Here is a 23,079-nt window from a genome sequence, read left to right on the forward strand (position 1 = left end):
TTTTGACACATGTATTGTTTATTTGTACAGTAACCTTTAAACATCATAGGTTTCATACCGTAATAATCCGCATATGTAGCGAATATTTTCTGCTATAGTAAAATATATATATATTGGTAGCTAACTATATTTTAATTTAAATATAATATGATTACTAAATATTGTACCCAACTGTAGTGACACTGTAGTGTGTAGTGTATATACACTCTGGTGCCGTTTCTTCTTTGGTCGCTTTTATTCGCTTTTAGAACCCTTTTAGACTAGGTTTGTCATGACTATCTTCTTACTACTACAGTGTAAAAAAACATTGATTTTATGTGTCCTTCCTCCTTACTGAAAATTTGTTTGACAGTTCCTATACAGTCGTTTTTAAGCTACTTTTACTTCAGCTTATACAGATTACGTTAACCGAATAATATTATTCTTTTATGTTAATTTAACCATGATCTTATCCTTAGGTCTTAAACTTACTTCTACGTTTTTATATAAAATATAAGGTTTAAGGTAATTTGGACTGTAAATACTAAACGTAAAAAATATACATTATAAATAAATTGAGCAAAATTAAGTTTTAGTTTTGCGGCTAACTTGTGTTACTGAAACATTAACAGTATTTCTATTAGTTTCTTTGGCATGTGGACTGATTTTCATTTGCCCTTGAACTATATTTAACATTGAAGTATAGGGACTTTCTATGGGCTGGTAATTTTCATTTTGTGAATTATTTTCTAATTTTTGATATTTCATTAATTCATTCCGTGTACTGATATTTTCGTAAGCCGAACTTTTCATAGAGATATACTGTCTTTCTTGTTTGTTCGATATATCTTGATTGCCAGGACTAAATCCATTTTGTGTAATAACAGGATTGTTAAGGTTTGAAGTATAATTAGTATTTTCAGATTCCTTCAGCACATCATTAACATTCTTATTGCTGTCCAGAGAACTGTTTCGTGTCACCTGAACACTATTGGATTTGGAAGAATTGCCTATAGAATGTAGTGTAGAAGTGCTATCTCTCGTGCTTTCCAGTTCTTTTGAAAATACCTCTTCACTTTTTTGAAACCTTTGGGCGTGAGTTGATAAAGTACTAACAGAAGGAGATTTATGCTGAAGTGATGATGAACTTAATGATCGACTTGGGGCATTATTTGAAATCTTATCAACGGGTGATGAATATCTGTCTGTTTTGGTATTAGTATTTTTTGTTGATGTCTCAATTGATCCATAAGCACTATCTTTTGTAGAACTGTGTGATAAAGACGCTTCTTTCACGCCATATCTTCGGATTACATTTGCTGGTGCCACTGGTTCTAAATTTTGAACATCATAAGAAAGGGGATTTTTATCTACTGGTCGGTTGACGCCATCAATGATTTCTCCTGTCCTTGGATTGATATGTTTTTCGGTATCGTAACGCAGAGATATTTTTGTATGGCTTTCGTCAATAGGGTGAGGTCGTGATCTATCTTCTAACTCTACGTCACTGTCATCATAGGCGCTAGGCTCACACGTATTTTCGTCCTGTAAACAGTTCAATATGTTTAATATCAGGTATAATACATACTGTCTCGTTTAAATACTCTACTGTATTGTGTGTTTCGAGTTTGAATCCCAGGTCTAACCAAAACTTGTTGGATACAAGTATTAAAGAATTCTCAGTGCCAACCCAGAGTAAGACATTGTCGGTGTCAACCCCTATGCCTCGAAGCCGTCGGTTATTATCACTAACTTGTGATAGAGACTTCTTAAAGCTCACTCATATTAGAGCAGCGTGGCGGTATCTCCTATGAGAGAGGAGGCCTGTGCCAAGCTACTGCTTGGCATCATCATTATCACCTAGTTAATGATGATCACAATACATGCATGAAGCGAATTTTATATTTTATTATTTTATTTCCTATTGAAAGGGGGAAAATTGTGAATGATAGAATTTACCTCTTCATCTGCTTCTTCGATCACACTGTTTTGTATCCATTCCCGTATTCTTTGTTTTTTAGCCTGTCGATCAACAGTAGTTTCAATACCATTGTCTCTGAAATGTTTTAGCAGTACATTTTTTTCATTAGGGTCACTGTGAAAACTGTACATTGATGGGCAGAGTTCGTCAATGTCTCCTCCAGCTAAAAATAATATAAGAATATTAAGAAAAGATGTCAATTTTGGATACTTTATATTTGAATTTCTCATATCTTACCAACTCGATCCGTATACCCTTTGGCCATCCATCGGTCATCATAGAACCGAGATAATTCAGCAAAGTTTGTTGCTCTCTTTTCTATTCTAGGTTCAACAAATTTTTTAAACATTTTTTGTGCCTTTGAAGAGACCATTTTCCACAATTTTGGTTGCCTTTTCAGAGGATTGGCACTGTTATACCAGTTGTAGTAGCTTAAAATATTTTTCTTTATAAGTACACAGCTTTACAAATATTAATAAAAAGACAAAAAGAACAATTACGGTACATACTTCGTTGTGAACCATTATTAAGTATATAATAATATCCTACCTATAATACCGTGGATCGTCGAAAGCGGCTTTCTGCCAGGGCAAACAACCAGTAAGGCATATGAATATAACGATTCCGAATTGCCATATATCATGTGTTATTAGAGCTCTGGAATAAAAAAATAAACAGCGAATGAATAATGGCTTCTGGTTTTTCAATCTATAACTTTTTAGTATAGAATAAATATAAACTTTGGGGCATAATATCATTGTTCAATCTATTTGTTTAGACAGTTGTAACATCACATAGTGGAAAGTTTGTATTACTTGTAGGTTATGTCCATCGACAGTCTCAAAACTTCTGGAGGCGAATACGGCAACCATTCGTTCCTTCTTCTGACGACTGACTGTACTTTTCTCGTTTCTCCAAAATCACATAGTTTTATCCTTGAGAAGTCCGATTTAAATATCAGAATATTATCTAACTTTACATCACGGTGCACAAGCTCCCTCTGGTGTAAATGCTCTAAAGCGGCAGCTAATTGTTTTGCCACTCTTTTAGTATGAATTTCTCCTATCCCTGTGTCGAGCATATTTGAAGTTAAATCACCTGAAATAAGTATGATCTTCATTATTTCCTGAACATCGAAAACACAGAAGTTTATATAATTTCATGCAAAACAAAAGGAAACATCCGTATCAGTAAGAAAACATGCATTATAAATTTTAGCCTTGGCATGACTCCAATAAACACAAAGCTGGTACAGTGTGGTGATTTGATTGCATCTAAAAGTCAAATTAACAGTACTAAACACACAAACTTCCAACTTTTAAAATCTAATGTACCTAAAGGAGCATATTCCTGACAGAAAACATAAAATCCAGCAGTCTCAAAGGCGACATCGAATGTAGTGACTATGTTTTTATGTGCACTCAAATGTAAGCCATAATGGAATTCCCTGTAAAAATCTCTTATAGCTACGTAAGGCTTTGGCAAGGCTTTTAAAACTATTTCTGTATCAGACGCTCTGTGTTCCACTAAAAGAATTTTCCCAAACCATCCTTCACCAACTATTTGTAATATATCGAATTCTTCAACCAAGCATACCTAAAAACGAATAAGATAATTAAATCATAATAAAAATCATTTAAAAGTTATAAGCCATATAAAAATAGTATGTCGTCTTACTTTTTCCAATTCAAATTCCCTAATTTTATGTATCGAGCCTGTTAGGGCTCTTCTTTGACCATTGTTCATCTTTTAATGCGCTTATGAGTCATCGTTTCACAGCTGAAAATAGAATGTTATTTTAGTTATTGACTGACGTCGCGTTTCAGCTACCTTTAATTCCTTAAAGGGTGAATTGATTAGGACTTGAAAAGAGGGTTAAATTGGCGTTCCAATTTCACAAGAAATGGTTCAGTTAATGATCTTGGCTGATTGCCACGGTAAGAAGTCTACTCCAGAACCAGACAGCTGTCCTGACGTCATACTGACGTCACTTATCGTTGTACAACTCAAATGTTTGATGCCCTAGGTTTCAATTGGTTTTTATTAATTAATCTTGAAGTTATTAGGTTACAAGGTTAGATGCTGTGTTTTAATGGATGCATTTATCAATAAATGAACCTATTCAGCCATTAGGAAGTTATATCGGTCTTATTACATATTTAAAAGTTTTAGCTAGTGTGTATCGTGTATATTATAAGAACCATTGATTTAATTTGTTCATATAAGATCATCAATAAATGAAATAAAACTATTCAGCTAGTGTGTATCGTGTAAATTATAAGAACCATTGATTTCATTTATAAGAACAGTCACGAAGATCCTACAAAAAAAAAGTTGCAAGATTTTCAATCGTCAATTAGACAAAAACAAATCGCTACCAAATAAATAATTTCTCATCCAGATAACCAGTATGTAGATATCCCTTGCCGTTTATCGAATGCTATTTTGACAGTGTCAAAGAAAAATTACACCTGTGTGGTCAGCATTTCAGTGGAGCTAGAGTCGCGCGGCTCAAATGCTATAACATTTCATAGAGACTATTGTTACTTATTTGGATAGTTTTTCCGAACAATAACGACTTTCGTTTAGGCTGCAAATTAAAAATGAGCCATCGCGGTGACTCCTGGCAGAAGTGGAATATCAACACAGGTGAGTTGAGAGTGGTTAGTGGGGCATGACGGTATATACACCGAACCGGTGGTAGAGTCACACAAACATACATACTTGACGTTTCAAAAGTGCTTATAAAGTAGGCCTACTTGAAATAAATGAATTTGAATTTGAATATAGGACAGCCATGCTATTTGGCGTGTTAGCATAGGTGTAAAATATACTACCAATAGATGTTACACATCAAAAAATAAAAATATGAAGATATTGCGAAAATTAGAACAAGGTATTATATCCTTCAACGCTAAGTAGAAAGTAAATGGATTGTAGATATATATTTATTAGATAGGTACTTTGAGTCCGTAAGTACTCCGTAAGTAAATGGATTGTAGATATATATTTATTGGATAGGTACTTTGAGTCAATGCAATAGATGCACGATTTTTTTAATTTCAAAAATAAAGATACCGACTTTCGTTATTTGTTATGTAGGTACTGGGGTAAGGGTTAAAAGTATATCTGCTGTTCTGTATACGATTTGGATTTATTTCACTCATAGTGATTTACTTTTGTAATTTAGCGTCTTCATCTCCAATATTCAAATTCCATTTATATAATTGATGACATCGGATTAACAATCGCTTTGATTTAACCTACTCCAGATTTACAAAATCACAATTGATTCAAATATGACTTTGACAAGATCTTTAAAAAAATCACATTCAATGGACTAGTCAGTTGAAAAACCAAAGAAAACTAACGCATCTAAATCAACATAAAAAAATATCAGCTTAATAATAATTATTCACTGAAAATTGTAATACCAATCTCAAAAGTGCGATTCCTTGTAAAAAGGCAGGTTCACTATACACTTGGACTAGATCCAACACTTTCACATCTACGTCACATTATGGTAAACTTTTTTTTATAACAATATCACAATATATATTTTGTTTGTACTTATATGTCACAAGCTTTGAAAACCGAAATGGTCTCGTTTTATTTCCAGACTTGCGGGTAGGTTGACCGGCGCTTGTGTCTCAACTGACGGCGCTCACGCAGCGACACCCGGCCGGTTATTTTCGTGCTACATGCACATGTGAAAATCATTTCATAGCAAAAACGTAACGATCAACGACCCTTTGACGATTTTCGGTCAAACTTGGTCAAGAATTATATAAGGCGTTAACGAAATTATAAACTTATAGTGGTTTAGTTCAGTAGGTATAGAAGATAATAAGATATGTATATTTAGAAACTAATTGGAATGTGTAGTTTCGCCATCGTTATATATATTATATGGGTCATCGCGTGATTTTATAAAGCTTAGCTTCAAACTTGGTCCCCCATGACTGAGGGGCTTGCTCATTCCCCAGTAATCTAGCAGTATTTTGCACCTTCTATAAATATATAGCATTTTAAGGAATCTTTTTCCGCGATTGATCTGACCAATGGATGAAAATCTGCCTATTATATATTTATATATTTTTCAATACTCTTTCTGCAGCAAGTTCAAAAAGTTTTGTCCAAAATATCTACTTTAAGAGATATCTACTTAGAAACTTTCGAGCCATCATAAGATAACAAGAAACACAAGCCTATAACTCTCTCCGATGTTTTTCTTCAAGTCTGCAAGCATACCTGATCGATCGACCGGCTTGGCTATCAATAAATATACTACGACAATACAAACATCGCCATCTAGTCCCAAAGTAAGCGTAGCTTGTGTTATAGGTACGAAGATAACTGATGAATGATTTTATGAATAATGTACATAAATACTTATAATATTTACTTATAATATAATATTTATATAAACACCCAGACACTGAAACACATTCATGTTCATCTCACAAACATTTTCCAGTTGTGGGAATCGAACCAACGGTCTTGGACTCAGAAAGCAGGGTCGCTGCCCACTATATGAAATAAGTCGTTTATAGTGTGTTCCAAAATCCACGGTTTAGGGCCGCTTGCTTCCTGCGGCTCTCAGCGACTCGCTCGATATCGTCGGTCCATCTCGTTGGAGGCCGACCAACGCTGCGTTTACCAGTGCGGGGTCGCCATTCCAACGCCTCGGGGACCCAACGTCCATGGGATCTCAGAAATTTATATTCTTTTTGTCAGTTTTATGTTGCTCATTTTAAAATTATATTAAAGTTCTTTAAGATTTACTTATTACTTATATCCTCAGTATACTTAAGCCTAGCCAAAACGTACGCTAAGTCGTTTTCAGATACATAACAATAGTTGTTTATGTACCTATTGTATAATAAGGGGAATCAAAACACTAAGTTTAATTATTGAAAGAATAATTTATTGTAGTAGTACCTAATTACACTTTTTGCATAGTGCAACTATTTTTAGAAATGATTTTTTTAAAATCTGAAATGTATATAAATAGTATGTTCGTAACATTTAACCATTTTCCAATTAATATTTTAGTGAAATTATATTTATTTATAATTTTAAATCACAATTCACTATTTCGTCTTGCCGAGTCAACCATTTTTTTCTTATTGCGTAGAACAATAATTCATATTTTATGTAGGTAAAGTTATAACAGAAGTATTAGTATGGTTATGACGATATGATTTTTGACTCTTTTCCATTATTTAGCAGATTTAGAAAGTAATCTGTTTACTCGATCGTTTTATTACATTTAAGCCCTGTTGAAATTGAATAATATTTTTATGTTTATATCTAAGCACTATTATTAATTTAAAAGGCCAACTGAAAGTATTCCGATTTCCATTATGCTTACTCTGTGGTTAGGATAGCACATCTGGGGTCTGTGGCAACGGGCCCTTGTTGTCCCACAGATATAGGACCTAAGGCGTCATGTGTTAATGTCCTCTAATGTCTGAGGTGGCTGTACGGTGATATACATTTGCCTTTTACATACGAAAAAAAAAAACTGAGGCTTTCAACGTCAAATTGAAAGTTTGTTTACAAAACGGCACAAAATAATAAATAGAATTTAGTTTTTTACTTTATTCTTCTGGTAGAATAAAATATGTGACCTGTTATTCTCCTTTTACTCATATCTGGTGCTTTCAGGAGTGATTGTGTTCTGAAGTTGTATTGTTTTATTATTGCTTCTATTATTAGGATTAATATTATTTCTTATTTTATTATTAATTCACTCGTAAATTTTAATATTAAATAACTTATTAAATTTGTAGACTGGATCGTGTATTTTGTGTTATTTGAACCTGTCAGTAAAGCGGAGTATATTTGGTAAGTACATTATTCAAAATCTATTTTTTTTTCTCGGCTCTTACAGCCTTAAACCAAATTGACGATGACAGGATTAGTATATTTCTCGATCCACTCTCGACATTTCATCGAAGAAATGAGCACTTATGTGAAAAACATGTACAAACAGATAAATTGCTTGAAATCATAACTCTTCCATAGTGGACGTAAACACAATTTTAGCGGAAGCAGTATCATAATCAACAGTAATCTGTCATTCCACATTATAACATATTTGATTACAAAAGACAAGATTCTTAACTAATAAGTTGCGGCGCCATAGACTGATACAGTTAGGTTAAATAAAGTTGGAATATATAGCTAGATATAATAGATATAAATACTATAGTTATAGAACTTTGATAATTATATATATTAGTTGACCTTTGCAAGTGCTTTGGTCAAGTAAAGTTCTCCAGTCGTAGAAGCAGTTTCTTTCAAACTCCCAAACTTCCTGAATGCTTATGTCCCTCTTCTCCACCAATATCTATGTTGCCCTACTATACCCATGGTTATCGCTACTATACCCATCTCATTTGCTCTCTTTTGTTGTATTCTAATATAATATAAATTAAGGGAGGTTTGATGTGCAAAAGTACTTTTTTACTTTGTTATCTAATAAAGTTTTATTTAGTGGGTATTGTGAAATATTTTATGTCAAGGATAGTTTTTGAAATCTTGTTGACTTAAATAACTGTCTATTTTAAGTGAGTAGAACAGTTGTATGGCAATTTATTCAACATGTAACCCTAATCATTTTCTATATTCATACTGGTACACAAAATTCAGTAGCCATGTCTTTGCCTTGCTTGAGTGATAAATAAAAGCCTATTCCTATATGCAACAAGTGGGCTTTCTTTAACCATTGTTTAAAGTTGTTTTGTATTTAAATACCATTTATATTAGCTTATAGAAAAGTTCTATTATAGTATAAAGGACTACTTAATTAGTAAAAAAGCTTGGGTGTGTATTGCTCTAACCAGGTTGCTTTTCTAATAATTTTAAATGACATTGCAAGATGGTGATAACAAAAAAAAAACCCAGCAGGCTTCTTCTTAGACCAGGACGCATTTGGAACTCTCGTTAGTTTATGAATGTGGTTATCTCCATCATATCACAACTGTGTTATTCTTATGTACGCATCAAAAGTGCCACCTATGGGCCTACTTGAATAAAGATATTTTTGACTTTGGCTTTGACTATGACAATATTAAGATAATACTACTTTTAAGTGAAAATAGTTAGTTAATTTGGAAATTATAAAATTGCTAGCTTGCTGTGTACTTCGTCTACTTTTATTGTGGTTTTACAAATCCTGTAGGTAGTGTTTGTTTTCCTGGGACTAAAAGTAGCCTTTGTTAATTTCCATACCCTCCCTCCTGCCAACTAACTCTATGCCAAAAATCAAATTGATTGGTTTTATTACTTAGGGTGTTTTCTTACTGGACCTGTCTCCATACTCAGTTGGCGGGAACCACTGTTACTATTGCTGGAATGACTGCCCATTAGGTCACTCCAGCCACTCGCTTACTCCAGAAGCTTAGCAGGCCGCCAAGGTTGCCAGGTGCTTTAGGTAATGATTGATGCTGAGGAGCCAAGGTATGCTGTGCATTGCATAGGAGCATTATGTGTATCAATGTTTCATCGGGCTCCATGCATGTTCTGCACAGAGGAATGCCTATTATACCTAAATAAAAAGATGTGTTGAGTGGGCAGTGCTCGTTATCAAACCAACAACTGTCCTTAGTTTGACTTGGTTTAGTTGTGGGCTGGTTGGTAATTGTGGGTTGAGGTTTGATATGGTCTCCTTTGTGTGTTTACACTCACTAGTATTTATCGATAGCTCTCAGTGTGAACCTTTTTGACACACCCCACACCCTAGACCTAGTGTTTGTAGGCCAACACGCCAACTACTCAACCCTGTATGCTTAAGGTATATACCCTTGTTTGCAGAATATTAGTTAAACTATTCTTAATTTACATAATATTATTTAAATACCAGGAGTTACACGTGACCACGTCCGCAAAGTTTTTCTATAATCTTGTTTACAGAGATATAAAAGAACACTCCTTGCTAAGGGTTTTCCCTACTACGTAACGGAAAATGTTTCGTCTAAAATCGGTTCTGCATTCCCTGTAGTATAAAGCAGCCTAGATTATACCTTGTTTTTCTCCCCTTTATTGTATCCTGCAATCCAAATTTATAGGTGCCTCGTTGTAAAATCCTTGAGCACAGAGTTTTTGACCAGGGTACGTATAAAACAGGAAGATGGCAATATAATTGAAAAAACCCTTTCTGGGAAAGTTAATACTATAAATTTAAGTTAGGCAGTGCTTGTGTGCATGTATGAAGTGCACGCCACTGCGGCTTTACCAGCCTGTGAAGTCGCGTCAAAATTAGGACAGTCATTCTGTCTTGTTATATAGATGTAATTGTTGAAGTAATCATTTTCATGAGATATTATGTAGATTAGTATTTAAGTGGCTATAACAACTGGGCTCTTTGTGCCCTAGATGACTTTTAGCACGCTTTAGCAACACTTAGTGTCCACAATAATTTATCAAATAGGTGCTGAGTGCTGCTAAATGAGTATGAAAGAACTTTAACTATGAACAATCTAAGTAGTTTTACATATCGAAAAAAAATACATGTTATCCTTTAACATATTTTGACTAAATGGTAGATCGCTTTACACTATTTATAAATGCGCCTTTAGAACGCGCGGCGTCGAGGCACTAAGATCAGAGCGCTGAGCGGAGGCGTTGTGGGAAGCGGCGTATTAGTAACAATTCGCGTAAATGCGGTGCGGTAAGGGGCTACCGCGCTGCCGCACGAACCTTTTCGCGTCGTAGAACTTCAGCTTTACAGTGAACTAAGTAAGTAACAATAGCGGCCAGTAGAACACGGAAGCTGTGTTGGCATTCTCCTCAGTTTATCTCGCAGCTACCCACCCTTTAATTGGCAACTTTTACCGTCAAACAGTAGATTAGCTAACGGTGAAAGAGCAGCGAATTAATTAGGAGAATACTCGAGTGTTTCACTAAGACAATAAAGTCGGCAACTAAACGGTAAATAACTTTAGTAAAACCTCTTTTTTTATTGTGCCTCGTTGAAATTCAACTGCTGTTCTTCTCTTTAAAATTGGGCTGCCGTACCGGTAGGAGAGTCACTTAGGAAGTTCTTTTTGTAAATAAATGTTTGAATGTTTTCCGCTTTCACTGCCGGATATTGATCAAGAAAATACTAGAGGGTTACGTAGACATAGAAGGATAATTTCTTTTTAGATGGCTTTTTTGAAATGCACTGTTAACCCTAGGAGAGTTTCTAAATAAGGTATTTTTGAAATAAATGTTTAAATTAATTCAAAGTTTACACAAAGTAGACAATATTGCATAGAAGCAGGCAGGTAATTGTTAAGTACTTAGCAGTTATATACAGTATTGTTGTATACAGTATTTATACATACAGTACATAATAATTCAAGTAGACAATAAATTCGGCAAATCCGGTAAACAATTAAAATTAAATCTTCTTTTAAGAATGCCTTTTTGAAATGCAACTGCTGAGTTTCGTTCCGCCTTCTTCGTGGTAGAATTTGCTTTCGAATTCGTAGACTGTTTGAGGATTGTCCGGGAAGTATCGGAGTGGTGATTAAGATACTCACAACTGGTGTGATAGTGCTGATATTTGTAGGACGAATGAAACCGATGTGGAAACACTTCCTGGTAGCTTCAGTCGCCTACATAATAATTACGTTACAACGTAGGAATGCCGAAGCCTGTAATCGTCTATTGGTTATTTCTATCGTTTCAATGCTCAATTACCGCCGGCTAGATACTGTAAGCAGTTTATATGGAAAGTGGGGAACAATCCATCGTTGCCGTTAGGTGCACGGTCCGCCCGGTACGAGACGACGATTTAATTAAAGTATTGTGCGCCCGCTAACATTATTAAGGGGACGCGTGCTCGATAGTTAAATTGTAAGGCAATGTATAATATAATAGCTTGATTCGAAGAGACTCTTGATGATCTCCCTGCCCAGGGGTGAGCGCTGAGGGAGGAGTGTATGTATCAGTGGGAGGTCTCGGGTTTGATCATCGAGAAAGGACAACCGCAACTTTCTTACTTAAATGAAATTTGGCCTTTTAGAACTTGACTTACTCGTATTTCCCTAATATTTGGTGTTTTGAAAAATATGGAGTTCCGTTATATTAACGAAACCATGAAAATCAGCAAATTGTGACATTTAAAAGACATTTATTCTGTGCTGGTCGAATTATTAATGTTAAATCTTCAACTGCCAAATTATCAGTCAGTCACAAGTGACAACTTATGCATTTTGTAATTTTCTTGCTAGATATGATATTTAATTGCTTAATATTTGTTTAAAGCAGGAAATCATAATTCCAACCATTTGACGTCGACTTCTCGACGTAGCTGGTCTTTTGTTTGGAGTTCCAAAATCCACAGCTTTTTCCAACAACTCGTTTAATTTCTCTCCACCTCGTTGGGGGGCGACCTATGCTGCGTTTACCGCTTCGGAGTCGCCACTTCAGCACCTTGAGACACAACTTCTATCGGTCCTCGATGCTATAAGCTGAAGTGGCCTGCCCATTGCCACTTCAGCTTCCCGACTTGCTTCGACTTCGAGTAACTGACATCGCTGAGCTATGTCAGTTCCTCTACTTCTTCCTCATTTCTGATTTGATCATGAAGAGAGTATATGGGAGTATCCACCTGGGAGTATCTATAGCCCTCTCACACGCCCGCTGACTTTTATGAGGCTTATAATAAGCGACCACAGAGCAGACATGCAGAGTTGTAACTGAATATTATTTAGTTTAATATCATATCCGTTAGTGAGTCTTCGCTTTAACAGCGAACTCTCGATAAGGGATTATACGCCATTATTATGCAAAGCTCTAAGGTTTCGGGAACGCAAACTCTCGTCAATTAAGGTATCGCAGGTACTCATCTTCTATCCGAGTAACTAAGCCACAGTGCACCTATACGGCACAATGGTATAATGAGACATCGGACGAACGCCTAGATTGTTCTCAGCCGGATGAAATGTCCATACGAGCCAGAGTCGTTGCTAGGAATGCAAAAAAGTAAGCAAGTAATACTGGCCACTTTAATCATTCACGTATTCCCGTACTACCCGTTGTTAAAAATAAAATTACAAAAAATATTTTTGATAAAAATTATACCCTATGTTCATCATCATCGTTTCAACCCATTGCCGGCGAACTACAGGGCACGGGCCTCCACCCACAATGAGAAAAGGTTAATGCCATTAAAATTGGCCCAGTAGTTTTGGAGCCAGTTTAAGTAAAAACAAACAAACAAAAAAATCTTTCCTCTGGTCTTTTATTATATTACTATAGATTAAGCACGTGCTTTTTTAAGCAATTAAAATATCATTTGCTTCAACGGTGAAGGAAAACATCGTGAGAGAACCTGCATGCCTGCATGCCTGAGAGTTCTCCATAATGTTAGTTTGTTCTCCAAGGCGTATGGAGTCCACCAATCCGCACTGGGGTGGCGTAGTACACAAGATAGGAATAAGGTTGGTTAACCAACGCAATAGCAGTGGCGTGAAGTATGCACAGTTTATGTAGATGATATAAAATGAAGAAAATCTCCAGTACGGGTTATAAAATACTGTAGGATAGGCATTGTAAGGGTTATTAAAAGCCTATCCTTAAGTATTTATAACTCGTACTGGGGATTTTTTTAATATAATCTGCATACCCTGTGCGCAATAGATATGTAATAGCCGCCTAGATGTAACCACTTCTACCCATCTACCGTTCGAGATCGCTTCTAGCGAAGATGGCGATGTTTTGCTAATACATATTTCTTAATTTTATTTGCGTACAGCTAGTACGCAAACATTACCCATGATTGACATGCCAAATCCCATGCGAACCCATGGTTTGTTTTCCTGGGATAAAAATTAGCCCATGTTACTCTTTGTCGTTTTAACTGACTCTATGCCAAAAATCAAGTTCAATCAATGGTTGCTTTAGTCGCTAAGTCGTAAAGGAAGGACAAACAAACATTCGCATTTATAATATTAAGTTTGGATATACTGAGGTGTATTTTTATTTAATTTTCACTGCTATTTTTTTGTTAGGGCTCAAAATTTAGATAGGTTCTAGCTACGTCACTGACACTGGCCCTAATGGTACTTAATGGCTTTGATTGGACGATCGGTTGCCAGAGTTGTGAGCGTTTATTCCTGCGCTTTATGGTCTCCGCAGCCATTTTTAGTATGAATTGCCAATTCCGTATTTAATTGTACGGTTTCGAATGAGTTAATAGTTTTGTATTGTGGGAAAGGGAAGTCATAAGATCTACTTACATTTTTTATATTGAGTTAAGTACAAAGTTTTGATAGCATGGTTTCCACTAATATTGTAAATGCGAAAGTGTTTGTTTGTTTGTTGCCTCTGGTTGGCACAATCAACGCACCTATCTTGAAGAAATTTGACATCTATGTAACTTGCATCCTAAAGATAGAAATAAAAATCTTTTGTCCGGGAAAAGCTCCAGGGTAACCTTTCCGAGGGGTTGTATAAAAAAAAACCTTTCATACATCTTCACAGCTAAACCGATCTAGGCGAAATCTTGCATAGAGATAACTTCCTAGAAAAAGATATAGAATGCTTTTAATTCCGGGAAATTGAATGTCCCTCGCATGATTTTTAGCAAACCGATAAAAAAGCGGACAAAGCCGCGGCGACCGCAACTAGTAATTTCTATATGACTTAAGATGGTAACTTTATTCAGTTCCTTCTAAAGTTATGTAACCAAGTATACCGTGTTTAGTTGGCCAAAACGTCGTTTATTTCTGTTGCATATACCTCTTTCTGAAAACTATGCGATGTCTCAAGTTGTTTGTTACGCCAGTAAGTTTAGATGAGTATTCAAAAGATTTAATAGCAACTGAATTCATACGTAGTTAGGATCTGTTGATACCCTGGACCAGTAGACCTTGATTTCGCATCGCCATCTAGCCCCAAAGTAAGCTGTGATAAATGTTTTTATGAATACAATAAACCTACATAATTACTTATAATATACAGATAAACACTTAGATACTGAAAAAATTCATGTTCATCATAAAGAAAATAAACTTTTTTTTTTTTTCTTAAATATTTTTTTGCATGTTGCATGTTAGTTAAATCCTTTTATTTATCCAAAATAAAATATACTCGTCGTAGTCTTATGTGTTTCTATCAAAAATAATAATATGGGGAGAGCACTGATATCTATAGTACGAGTTTTTACACAGTTTAGGTATCAGTGAATCAACAAAACATTGTATTAAGCTATGATTTCTGTCACTACTACACACTACTTTTAAGATTCGTGTGAATATATGAATTTTATTATTATTATTTTATTAAAGACAATTTCCAGTTGTGGGAATCAAACCCAAGGCCGTGGACTCAGAAAGCAGGGTCGCGGCCCACTACGCCATTCGGCTATATTTTAGTTCATACAATCGTAATTTTTGTGTAATTTATAAAGGTTACTTACTATTCATAAGCCCGTTGGCCAAATTATCGTGTGGACACAAAGCAGTGCTCCATAGGACGTATTCCTTGCATGCCCTGCAAAGTGTTTTTACATCATCTGCTTTATTATTACTATAACAAAAAAATCCAAGTTAGCGCTGGCTAAGTCGACAATGTTTAATATTAGTTAGTCTGCAAATAAAATATCCTTTATAGAAATTCGAATGGTAGGTATTATGCAATTAATTGAACATAGGTGATAAAATTGTTCATTGCGCCACCTCGAGGACTTAGCACGTACTAACTGGTTGCCGATGTTGTGGGAAATTGCTAATGAGGCACGTAATTAAAGGGCTCTCGAAGGAAATTGCCACGAACTAAACGTAAAGTGACTCTTACTGACGCCGACGATGCTTATCTACTGGGCTACAATATAACGTTAATAATGTGTTACAGTAATTTTATATAGTGGGTAAATAATTAAACTTTTGATAACTATAAATTTATATTAGCCAGATATTAACTAAATTGATTAGGTTTTTCACAAATATGCTTATTTAATTTAATAATAAATAGTTTCCAAGAAACAATTACAATTATATTTGATCTGCAACCAATGTTCATGACATTGAGTTGGTGGATATTTTGATATAAGAGACGAACTCTCTCTCTTATGAACGCTGCCTTAAGAAAAAGAGATCTATGATTAAGTTCTATAAAAAAATGTAGGGTATAAAAACACACATATGACAGCATATGTATAACTTTTATATTGAGAAGGATTAAGGCCTTAATCTACCACGCTGGCCAAGTGCGGATTGGTAGACTTCACGCGCCGTTGAGAACATTATGGAGAACTCTAAGGCATGCAGGTTTCCTCACGATGTTTTCCTTCACCGTTAAAGCAAGTGATATATATGTAAATTGCTTAAATTCAAATGGCACATAACTCCGAAAAGTCACTAGGCTATCACCGCTTTTCACCTCAGCAACGCAACACCACATTTCTTTTAGGATTCTGACATCTCTATAACACAATTAGCTGTAAGCATTTATAGTGGCTAAAGGTATTTTTTTGTCCGCCGCCGTCCGGTGGGAATCAATTGCGGCGGCATGCGCCCGCGCAGCGAAAGTGAATTTAAGTGCGATTGTCATACCTTAGGAGTGGCTATAAAGCTGTGATAGCTACGCAGGAAAATAATTCTCGATACATCCTAGTTATTCTATTCGACTACTTCATTATTATAACCTGCCTAATTAATGTTACGCTCCTACACTTAAGCCCATTGATTTAATACGAAACCCAAGAGCTTTCATCTGCATTTTGACCTGTGGTGTCGACTGAACCGCCTAAGAACAGGGCATTGACGTTGTAACTATTCTTGCACAATTGGGGTTGGAAACCATCTGCTACATGTTGTAGTGGAAGATCAGCTTAGCACAGAATCGGCGCTACCCCATCTATTCATACCAGGGATCGCCAACCCTTTTTGATCTCCCTGCTCGAACTGTCACATGATTGGAGAATCATACAATTTATTAATATCTAGACTAAATCAATATTTTGACGTATAAAATAATAATTTAAACCGCTTATTTTTAGGAAAATGCCAAACGCCTAAATAATGAATAATGTTACGCTGCTGGGCATAATACTCCTGTCTCATGGGATATAGGTAGAAAAATTTAATTCCAGGAAGAAGGATATATTTAACTTAGGTATTTATAGTGTTAGTGTGCAAAGGTGGCTTTATCGCTGCAGGAGATCTAAAGCAGTAACAACAGAGCCGTGTCCCTTACGCTGCCCCTCTGCTGATAAAAAAAAATACGGGTTGCACTCCCCGTAGTGGAGTGCCGACAGAAGTGAATACTTATTTTAGCTCGTTAGACATTTTTTAGATGGGTTATGAATAGCATTTTATTTAGGAATTGTATTTTATTACTTACAAGTGCTTGACTGCAATCACAACTGATGGTAAGTGATGATGCAGCCTAAGATGAAGCACGCTTGCCTAGAAGATGCCTATTCACTCTTGATTTGAAGGTACCCAGATTATAGGTATCAGGGAAGACGAAACTGTATCGCGAATCCAGAGATTTTATTTCATTTAAAAATATGCGTACAAAAGTGTGCAAAAGTTTTCACTTAAAAAAACCAGCACTTGGTCAGCTCAAAATAATATGCTTGGTACCGACAGCTGTAAGGTAAGAACAGCGATTGCGCAATAGAGCAATAAACCGGGTATCACTTATCATAATGCCGGGCCGGGACCGGTTTCGTTGCAATTTAATCAATCGTGAGTGTATCGCCAATAAACTGTTATTGATGATGTGGCGTACAATCTTATGTGATTGCTTATCCCTAGATTATGCCACTGACTTCCAATGGCTGATTTTCTTAAACTCCTTACATACTTAAGTAACTTACTTACTAATTAACCCCCGTAGCAAAAACGACTAGGTTTGACGGGTTTGTGGGTTTGTATCTTTCGGTGGCATCTTATTTCCCGAACGGATGAACGGATTTTGATTTTATTTCTTTTGTTTCGAACGTGAACTAGTCGGGAGTGTTCTTAGCTGTTTTTTGTACATATAAGTATTTATGTATATTATTCATAGAAATATTCATCAGTCATCTTAGTACCAATAACACAAGCTAAGCTTACATTGGGGCTAGATGGAGTTGTGTGTATTGTCGTAGTATATTTATTTATATTTAGCTGTGTAAAATGGGTATTAATGAAAGGGTTTGACTTGTAGAATACTATATAGTACGAAATTTCAAATCCGAGAAGCCACCACCATCAAACGGCGAATTGCATATTTTTTTTACAACTACCCCAATATGGGTATCGAATAAAGGTCGCGACCAAGTTAATAATTGTATATTATAATGAATGTCAAATAACTATGAATACACTCCTGATTGCAAACATATTTGTTTTACTATTTTCTGCACATAATACTTTAATAATATTAAAAAAATTTAATTTTTTTATGCAATAACGTACTTAGACGACCGATCTTTTGCAATGAGGACCATAATGAAGGTTGGCTGAAAAAATTATACCTATTTTCCACATATAGTATTAAAGATAGATAAGGTAAATTCTTCTAATACCAACACAAGGCAATCATTCGCAGTCGCAACCTGCAGCATTTCCGTAAGCAAACACCGTTACTTTATTGGCTTGCTTCTCGGACAGCGTTTCCCAAGTTTGTACGTCGCGACCCAGCTCTGGGCGTCGAAAACAAAATGACGGATGACATTGTAACTGTAACTTAACTATATAATAACGATCGATTAATAATAATTATTAGTAATAAATATAATTTAAGTCCTAGTAAATTGGACAAACACAGCCTACGAAAAAATTTAGACTTTCCGTAAGCACACGCCGTTACTTTATTGGCTTTATTTATATTCCAAGTTACACGAAACGATTGGTAATTAGTAATACTTATAAATTAATTTCCTTATGTCGCAGCACACAAAAATATGACAATATCGACGAAAAACATACGACCTTCGGTAGAGAAACACCGTTAGGTACTTTATTGACTTGCTACTCGGGGAGCCAAGTTTGTGCATTGGAACCAGCTTCTTCGTCGTTTTACTCTTCTCAAAGTGTAGACATCACGAAGTGACGCTGTTATTGACTTCTTCCTATTGGCAGGCAGCTTGGTACCCTAATTTAAGGTTCCGCCCACAGTGGTTTTGATTTGATCAGTCCATCGTAAGGGCGACCTAAATAAACGGAGCAGACTTTGATTTGGTCTTGATAATTAAAAATGTAAAAATTAATTTGGTTTGTCCTTGTTTTACGCATCATGTTTAGCATTTAAAACATGCGGGAATAACTAAGGATTAGTTAGTAATAAATAACTGAGCGCCAAAAAGAAAGTTTGGAAATCGCTGATTGGCCACTAGAATATTCTATTTATTTATTTTACCGCGGCTACCGCGCACGGTCTCACGACTCAATCTAATAAATAGTGGCAGTAATGCAGAAGATATTCAGTAATAAGATACCCGGTGGCGAATGTACGAGCGCGGTGGTGCCGTGGAAATTATAGTTTTATACTATAACGCCGTGTAACTGAATATCTGAATGCTAATGTCCGGGATGTTTATCTGCTGAGACCATTAGGGACACTGTAACGAGACTTGGGTATCTCGCCGTAAGTTTTATTTTTAACAGCATAAAACAGTTTGTGCGATAATGTCGGGCTGAATGTATTGGTTTATTGCGACGATACGGATAGCATAGCTATAGATCACACCTATAAGTATAAAGCTAGCCAGTAGCAATTAGCTCATACTGAAAAAGATGGAAGGTTCATTAAGCGCCACCCTAGAGAATTCTTGCAGAAGGTATATAGGTATATACTTATTTGTTTGACGATTTTATACCAAAGAGATTTAAATAATTATTTTTGTACTGGATGGATTATACTAAGTTTAGAATTTCCTGTAGATCTGACGTATATATAGTTTGAATATGATTGGATATAGAGGACAGAACTCCTCAGCGTACTGCGGCAAACCTCGTACTTAAGGCTTAACATTTATGAGGAAGATAGGAAGGAGAGATGAGGAGATACGAATCAACTAACACCGAGATTTTGATACTATTCTTTGTTAGCCGTAGGAGCTGAGACTGATGGATACCAAATTATCTTTCGTATGTCCAAAGACGGGAACCCGTCATTTACTGACTTGTGTCAACGTTGCTCTCCCAGCGCTATCGACTAATACGTAGGGCTGCTTCTAAGCCACACATTATTAAAACAGCCATTTGTTATAGGGAATTCCAAGTATTATAAATAAGGCTAACGAGTGTGGGTTCTCGCGACATGCATTTGCGATTGCAGGCAATGTTTACGTGATTGAAGGTTTCAAATAGTCGGTGATTAAAGCTCCAGGAGCAAGAACAGATATATAATTCGTCAACACCTCAGTCGTTTGCTTAAACATGTTGAAATACTATCTGAACTTAATATCATAGGTACCTATATTTGGCACTTCCAGTACGATTGAAAAAAAATTACATTTGGTATCTGATTTATTGAGGAAGGTGTAGACTATGTAGCAGTACGTGCGTCCCGTAATTTACCCGAGCGAAGCCGCGGGGCACATATAGTAGATTTAATAAAAGTATGTTGCTTCAACCTCATTTTGGTATATTCAGCATTTTAATAATTGTCTTGCAGAAGCAGCTACGTTTCTTGGGAAACAAATCATATAATTTCAACTGTTGTTTGTGTCCTCTAGGCGATTCAAAGTACCAATGTCTGCGGTATTGTTACAAATAACAGGCATTATGGTCTCGTTTTCAAAACAGTCAGAGCCATGGCTCCGGGTGCCAACGGTATACGGTGCGTGACAGAGCCCCTGGCTGTGTGAATATTGGTCAAGTTCATTGGTAGATTCTTTTGAAATTCCCTTATAATATTGGATACATACATTAGTTAGGTGCAGTCAAGGGTTAGCCCGTAGTTTTGAAATTGGCGGTTATTCCTCCCCGTGCTTCAGAGAGCACGTTAAGCTGTAGGCTTACTACTTATACTTATTACAATCGTGTCGGGTCTGTCGTTCCATTGGACTATGAGAGTGAGGTAATAGAGAGTGCATCTGTGTCTGAGTGTGCATCTGTGTCTGAGTGTGCATCTTTGTCTGACTGTGCAGCAGTTATTATTAGAGCTCAAAGGCGTTGTTCACTGGGCCAGCGTGGTGGACTACGGCCTAAACCCGTTGGTTCTTGTGGTTTCTTATAGGTTGATATGATGATGTACACTAACGTGTTTCTATAGAATAACATCAAATCTTTGTATCCCTGTTATGTCAGCGACTCAGGTTGATAATATTGTCTTAGCAGCAAGCAAGCCATTATTGGATCATAAACGCGTCGCGTTTCGCATTGTTTATGGCCCGAGTGGGACTCACGATGCAATTTCATAGGACATTTACCTAGAGCCGGACGATTTGTAGGGCTCAGGGCGATGACTAAGTGGCCGAGTGATATGTCGCGCGATGTTATTCGAACTTTGAACTGGCAGAAATGAGAAAAGATCTCTGCGTTAGTCATCAGCATCATCCATAGCACAGATGATGATGATCGTGATTGGAACATTAAAATGTATTTGACTTTTTTGTGTTATTGACTTTATCTTACACTATTCATAGTTTAACTCTTAATATCATTATCATTCTCTGCCTATTGCCCCAATATATTAACCATAAACAAATCTTTGATGAAAAACGAATTTTTAACATAGTGATTATCTGCTTCCTTAAACTCGAAAAAAAACTAAATTGACAGGTCAAAAATTTGTGTCTTGTAATATTTTTTCCTGCGGTACAGGACAGTAGTGTGTAAGTTATTGGAAATTGGATAGAATAGGAGCTTTTCGCATAGTAAAGCAAATAGAGCTTATTTTTCATAATAAGTTGTTAGAAAGTTAGTTAAAGTCTTTCTGTCTTTCCATTAGAAATAAGCGGAGCTGGCAAACGTATGAAGGAGCGCCTAGTAGATCCAATTTCTTTTTCGAAACATTCAGATACTACTGAAACATACACAGAAAATGACAACCAAATCGGTACAGTCGTTTAGTAGGAATTGGTGACAAACACACGAACGGAAGAATTAGTTTATACTAAATATATAAGAAATGGGCGGGACATGTGTGCAGGCAAAAGCAAGACAGGTGGGCAACATGGCAAAGACTGGCGCGTGATAGAGATGCATGGAAATAAATGGAGGAGGCCTTCGTCCAAAGGGCGTACTGAACTGCGAAACTGTCAAATATAAATATTATGTTAAGAAAAATAGTTATAAGGAAGATTGTGTTTTAAATAATAGTTTGAATATTAATGTTCTTTTTTTGTTAACAATCATGCTTTTTTCAGTAATAAAGGGCTTTATTATTATTATAAATATATAAGTTGAAGAGTTTGTTTGTTTACTTGAACGCGATGATCTCAGGAACTAATGGTCCGATTTGAAAAGTCATCTCAGTGTTTATAGCCCATTTATCGACTAAGGCAAAATATCATCACGCTGCATGCTCATAGCACCAAAGAAGAATGTTTCAACATCGGGGATTTTTTTCTTTTTGAGAGCTTCCGCAGTGTGCGCTGCGTAAACGGTTAAAATTTCGATAAATCGTGTATAACAAAGATTTTCTCCTTTAAAAGTAAAAAAAAATTCCGACAGCATATGTCTATATTTTAAGGTTGACTTATACGCGAACGAAATCGCGTGGTACCGCTCGTATTAATATAAGACGTTTTATTTCAAGTCGAAGTTAAAATAAGGAACGACCGTGTGAATGGTAATTTCTCAGAACTCAAAAGCATGTATAAATCGTAGGGCATAAATTAACTTTTACGTATTACCCTCCTGATTAAAAAAAAAACTTAAGAAAAAAAGCAATTAAAAGTTCTGGAGCACCGAATTCAGCCATATTTACGATACATTTCCTTCCTTAGTAACGTTATGTAGAAGTCAATAGAAGGATATGGAATCGATTTACATAATACAAATTTACATTGAAATCCTCAAAAGTAACTTTGTATGTAAATGATGAACATCATTAATATGCACCTGTATTCATGTTTTTGTTGAATATATCATCAAAACATCGCACTGTACTGTCACGTTTATTGTACATAATTGGTATATTTAATATATTAAATAATTAAATAAATATACTACGACAAT

The 23,079-nt window shown here is 35.8% G+C and overlaps 2 protein-coding genes across 2 annotated transcripts in view; one reads left to right on the top strand and one right to left on the bottom strand.

The window, feature by feature from the left end:
* Positions 1-5,623, bottom strand: LOC120630419 (sperm motility kinase-like). The gene is made up of 8 exons (XM_039899646.1): positions 5,395-5,623; positions 3,638-3,739; positions 3,295-3,556; positions 2,776-3,058; positions 2,510-2,617; positions 2,198-2,391; positions 1,939-2,123; positions 1-1,524 (listed from the first exon to the last, which is right to left on the bottom strand). Exons 2-8 carry the CDS (start codon positions 3,704-3,706, stop codon positions 565-567), a joined length of 2,061 nt encoding a protein of 686 aa, XP_039755580.1. The 5' UTR covers positions 3,707-3,739; positions 5,395-5,623; the 3' UTR covers positions 1-564.
* Positions 5,624-7,522: 1,899 nt separating this feature from the next.
* Positions 7,523-23,079, top strand: part of LOC120630330 (protein N-terminal asparagine amidohydrolase) — a 134,223-nt gene continuing 118,666 nt past the window's right edge. Inside the window, exon 1 of the mRNA XM_039899526.1 lies at positions 7,523-7,810. The gene's annotated coding sequence lies outside the window, so the exon portion shown is untranslated. The remainder of the gene's footprint in view (positions 7,811-23,079) is intronic.

This window comes from Pararge aegeria, chromosome 16 (genome assembly GCF_905163445.1).
Source record: "Pararge aegeria chromosome 16, ilParAegt1.1, whole genome shotgun sequence".
Taxonomy (NCBI): Eukaryota; Metazoa; Arthropoda; class Insecta; order Lepidoptera; family Nymphalidae; genus Pararge; species Pararge aegeria.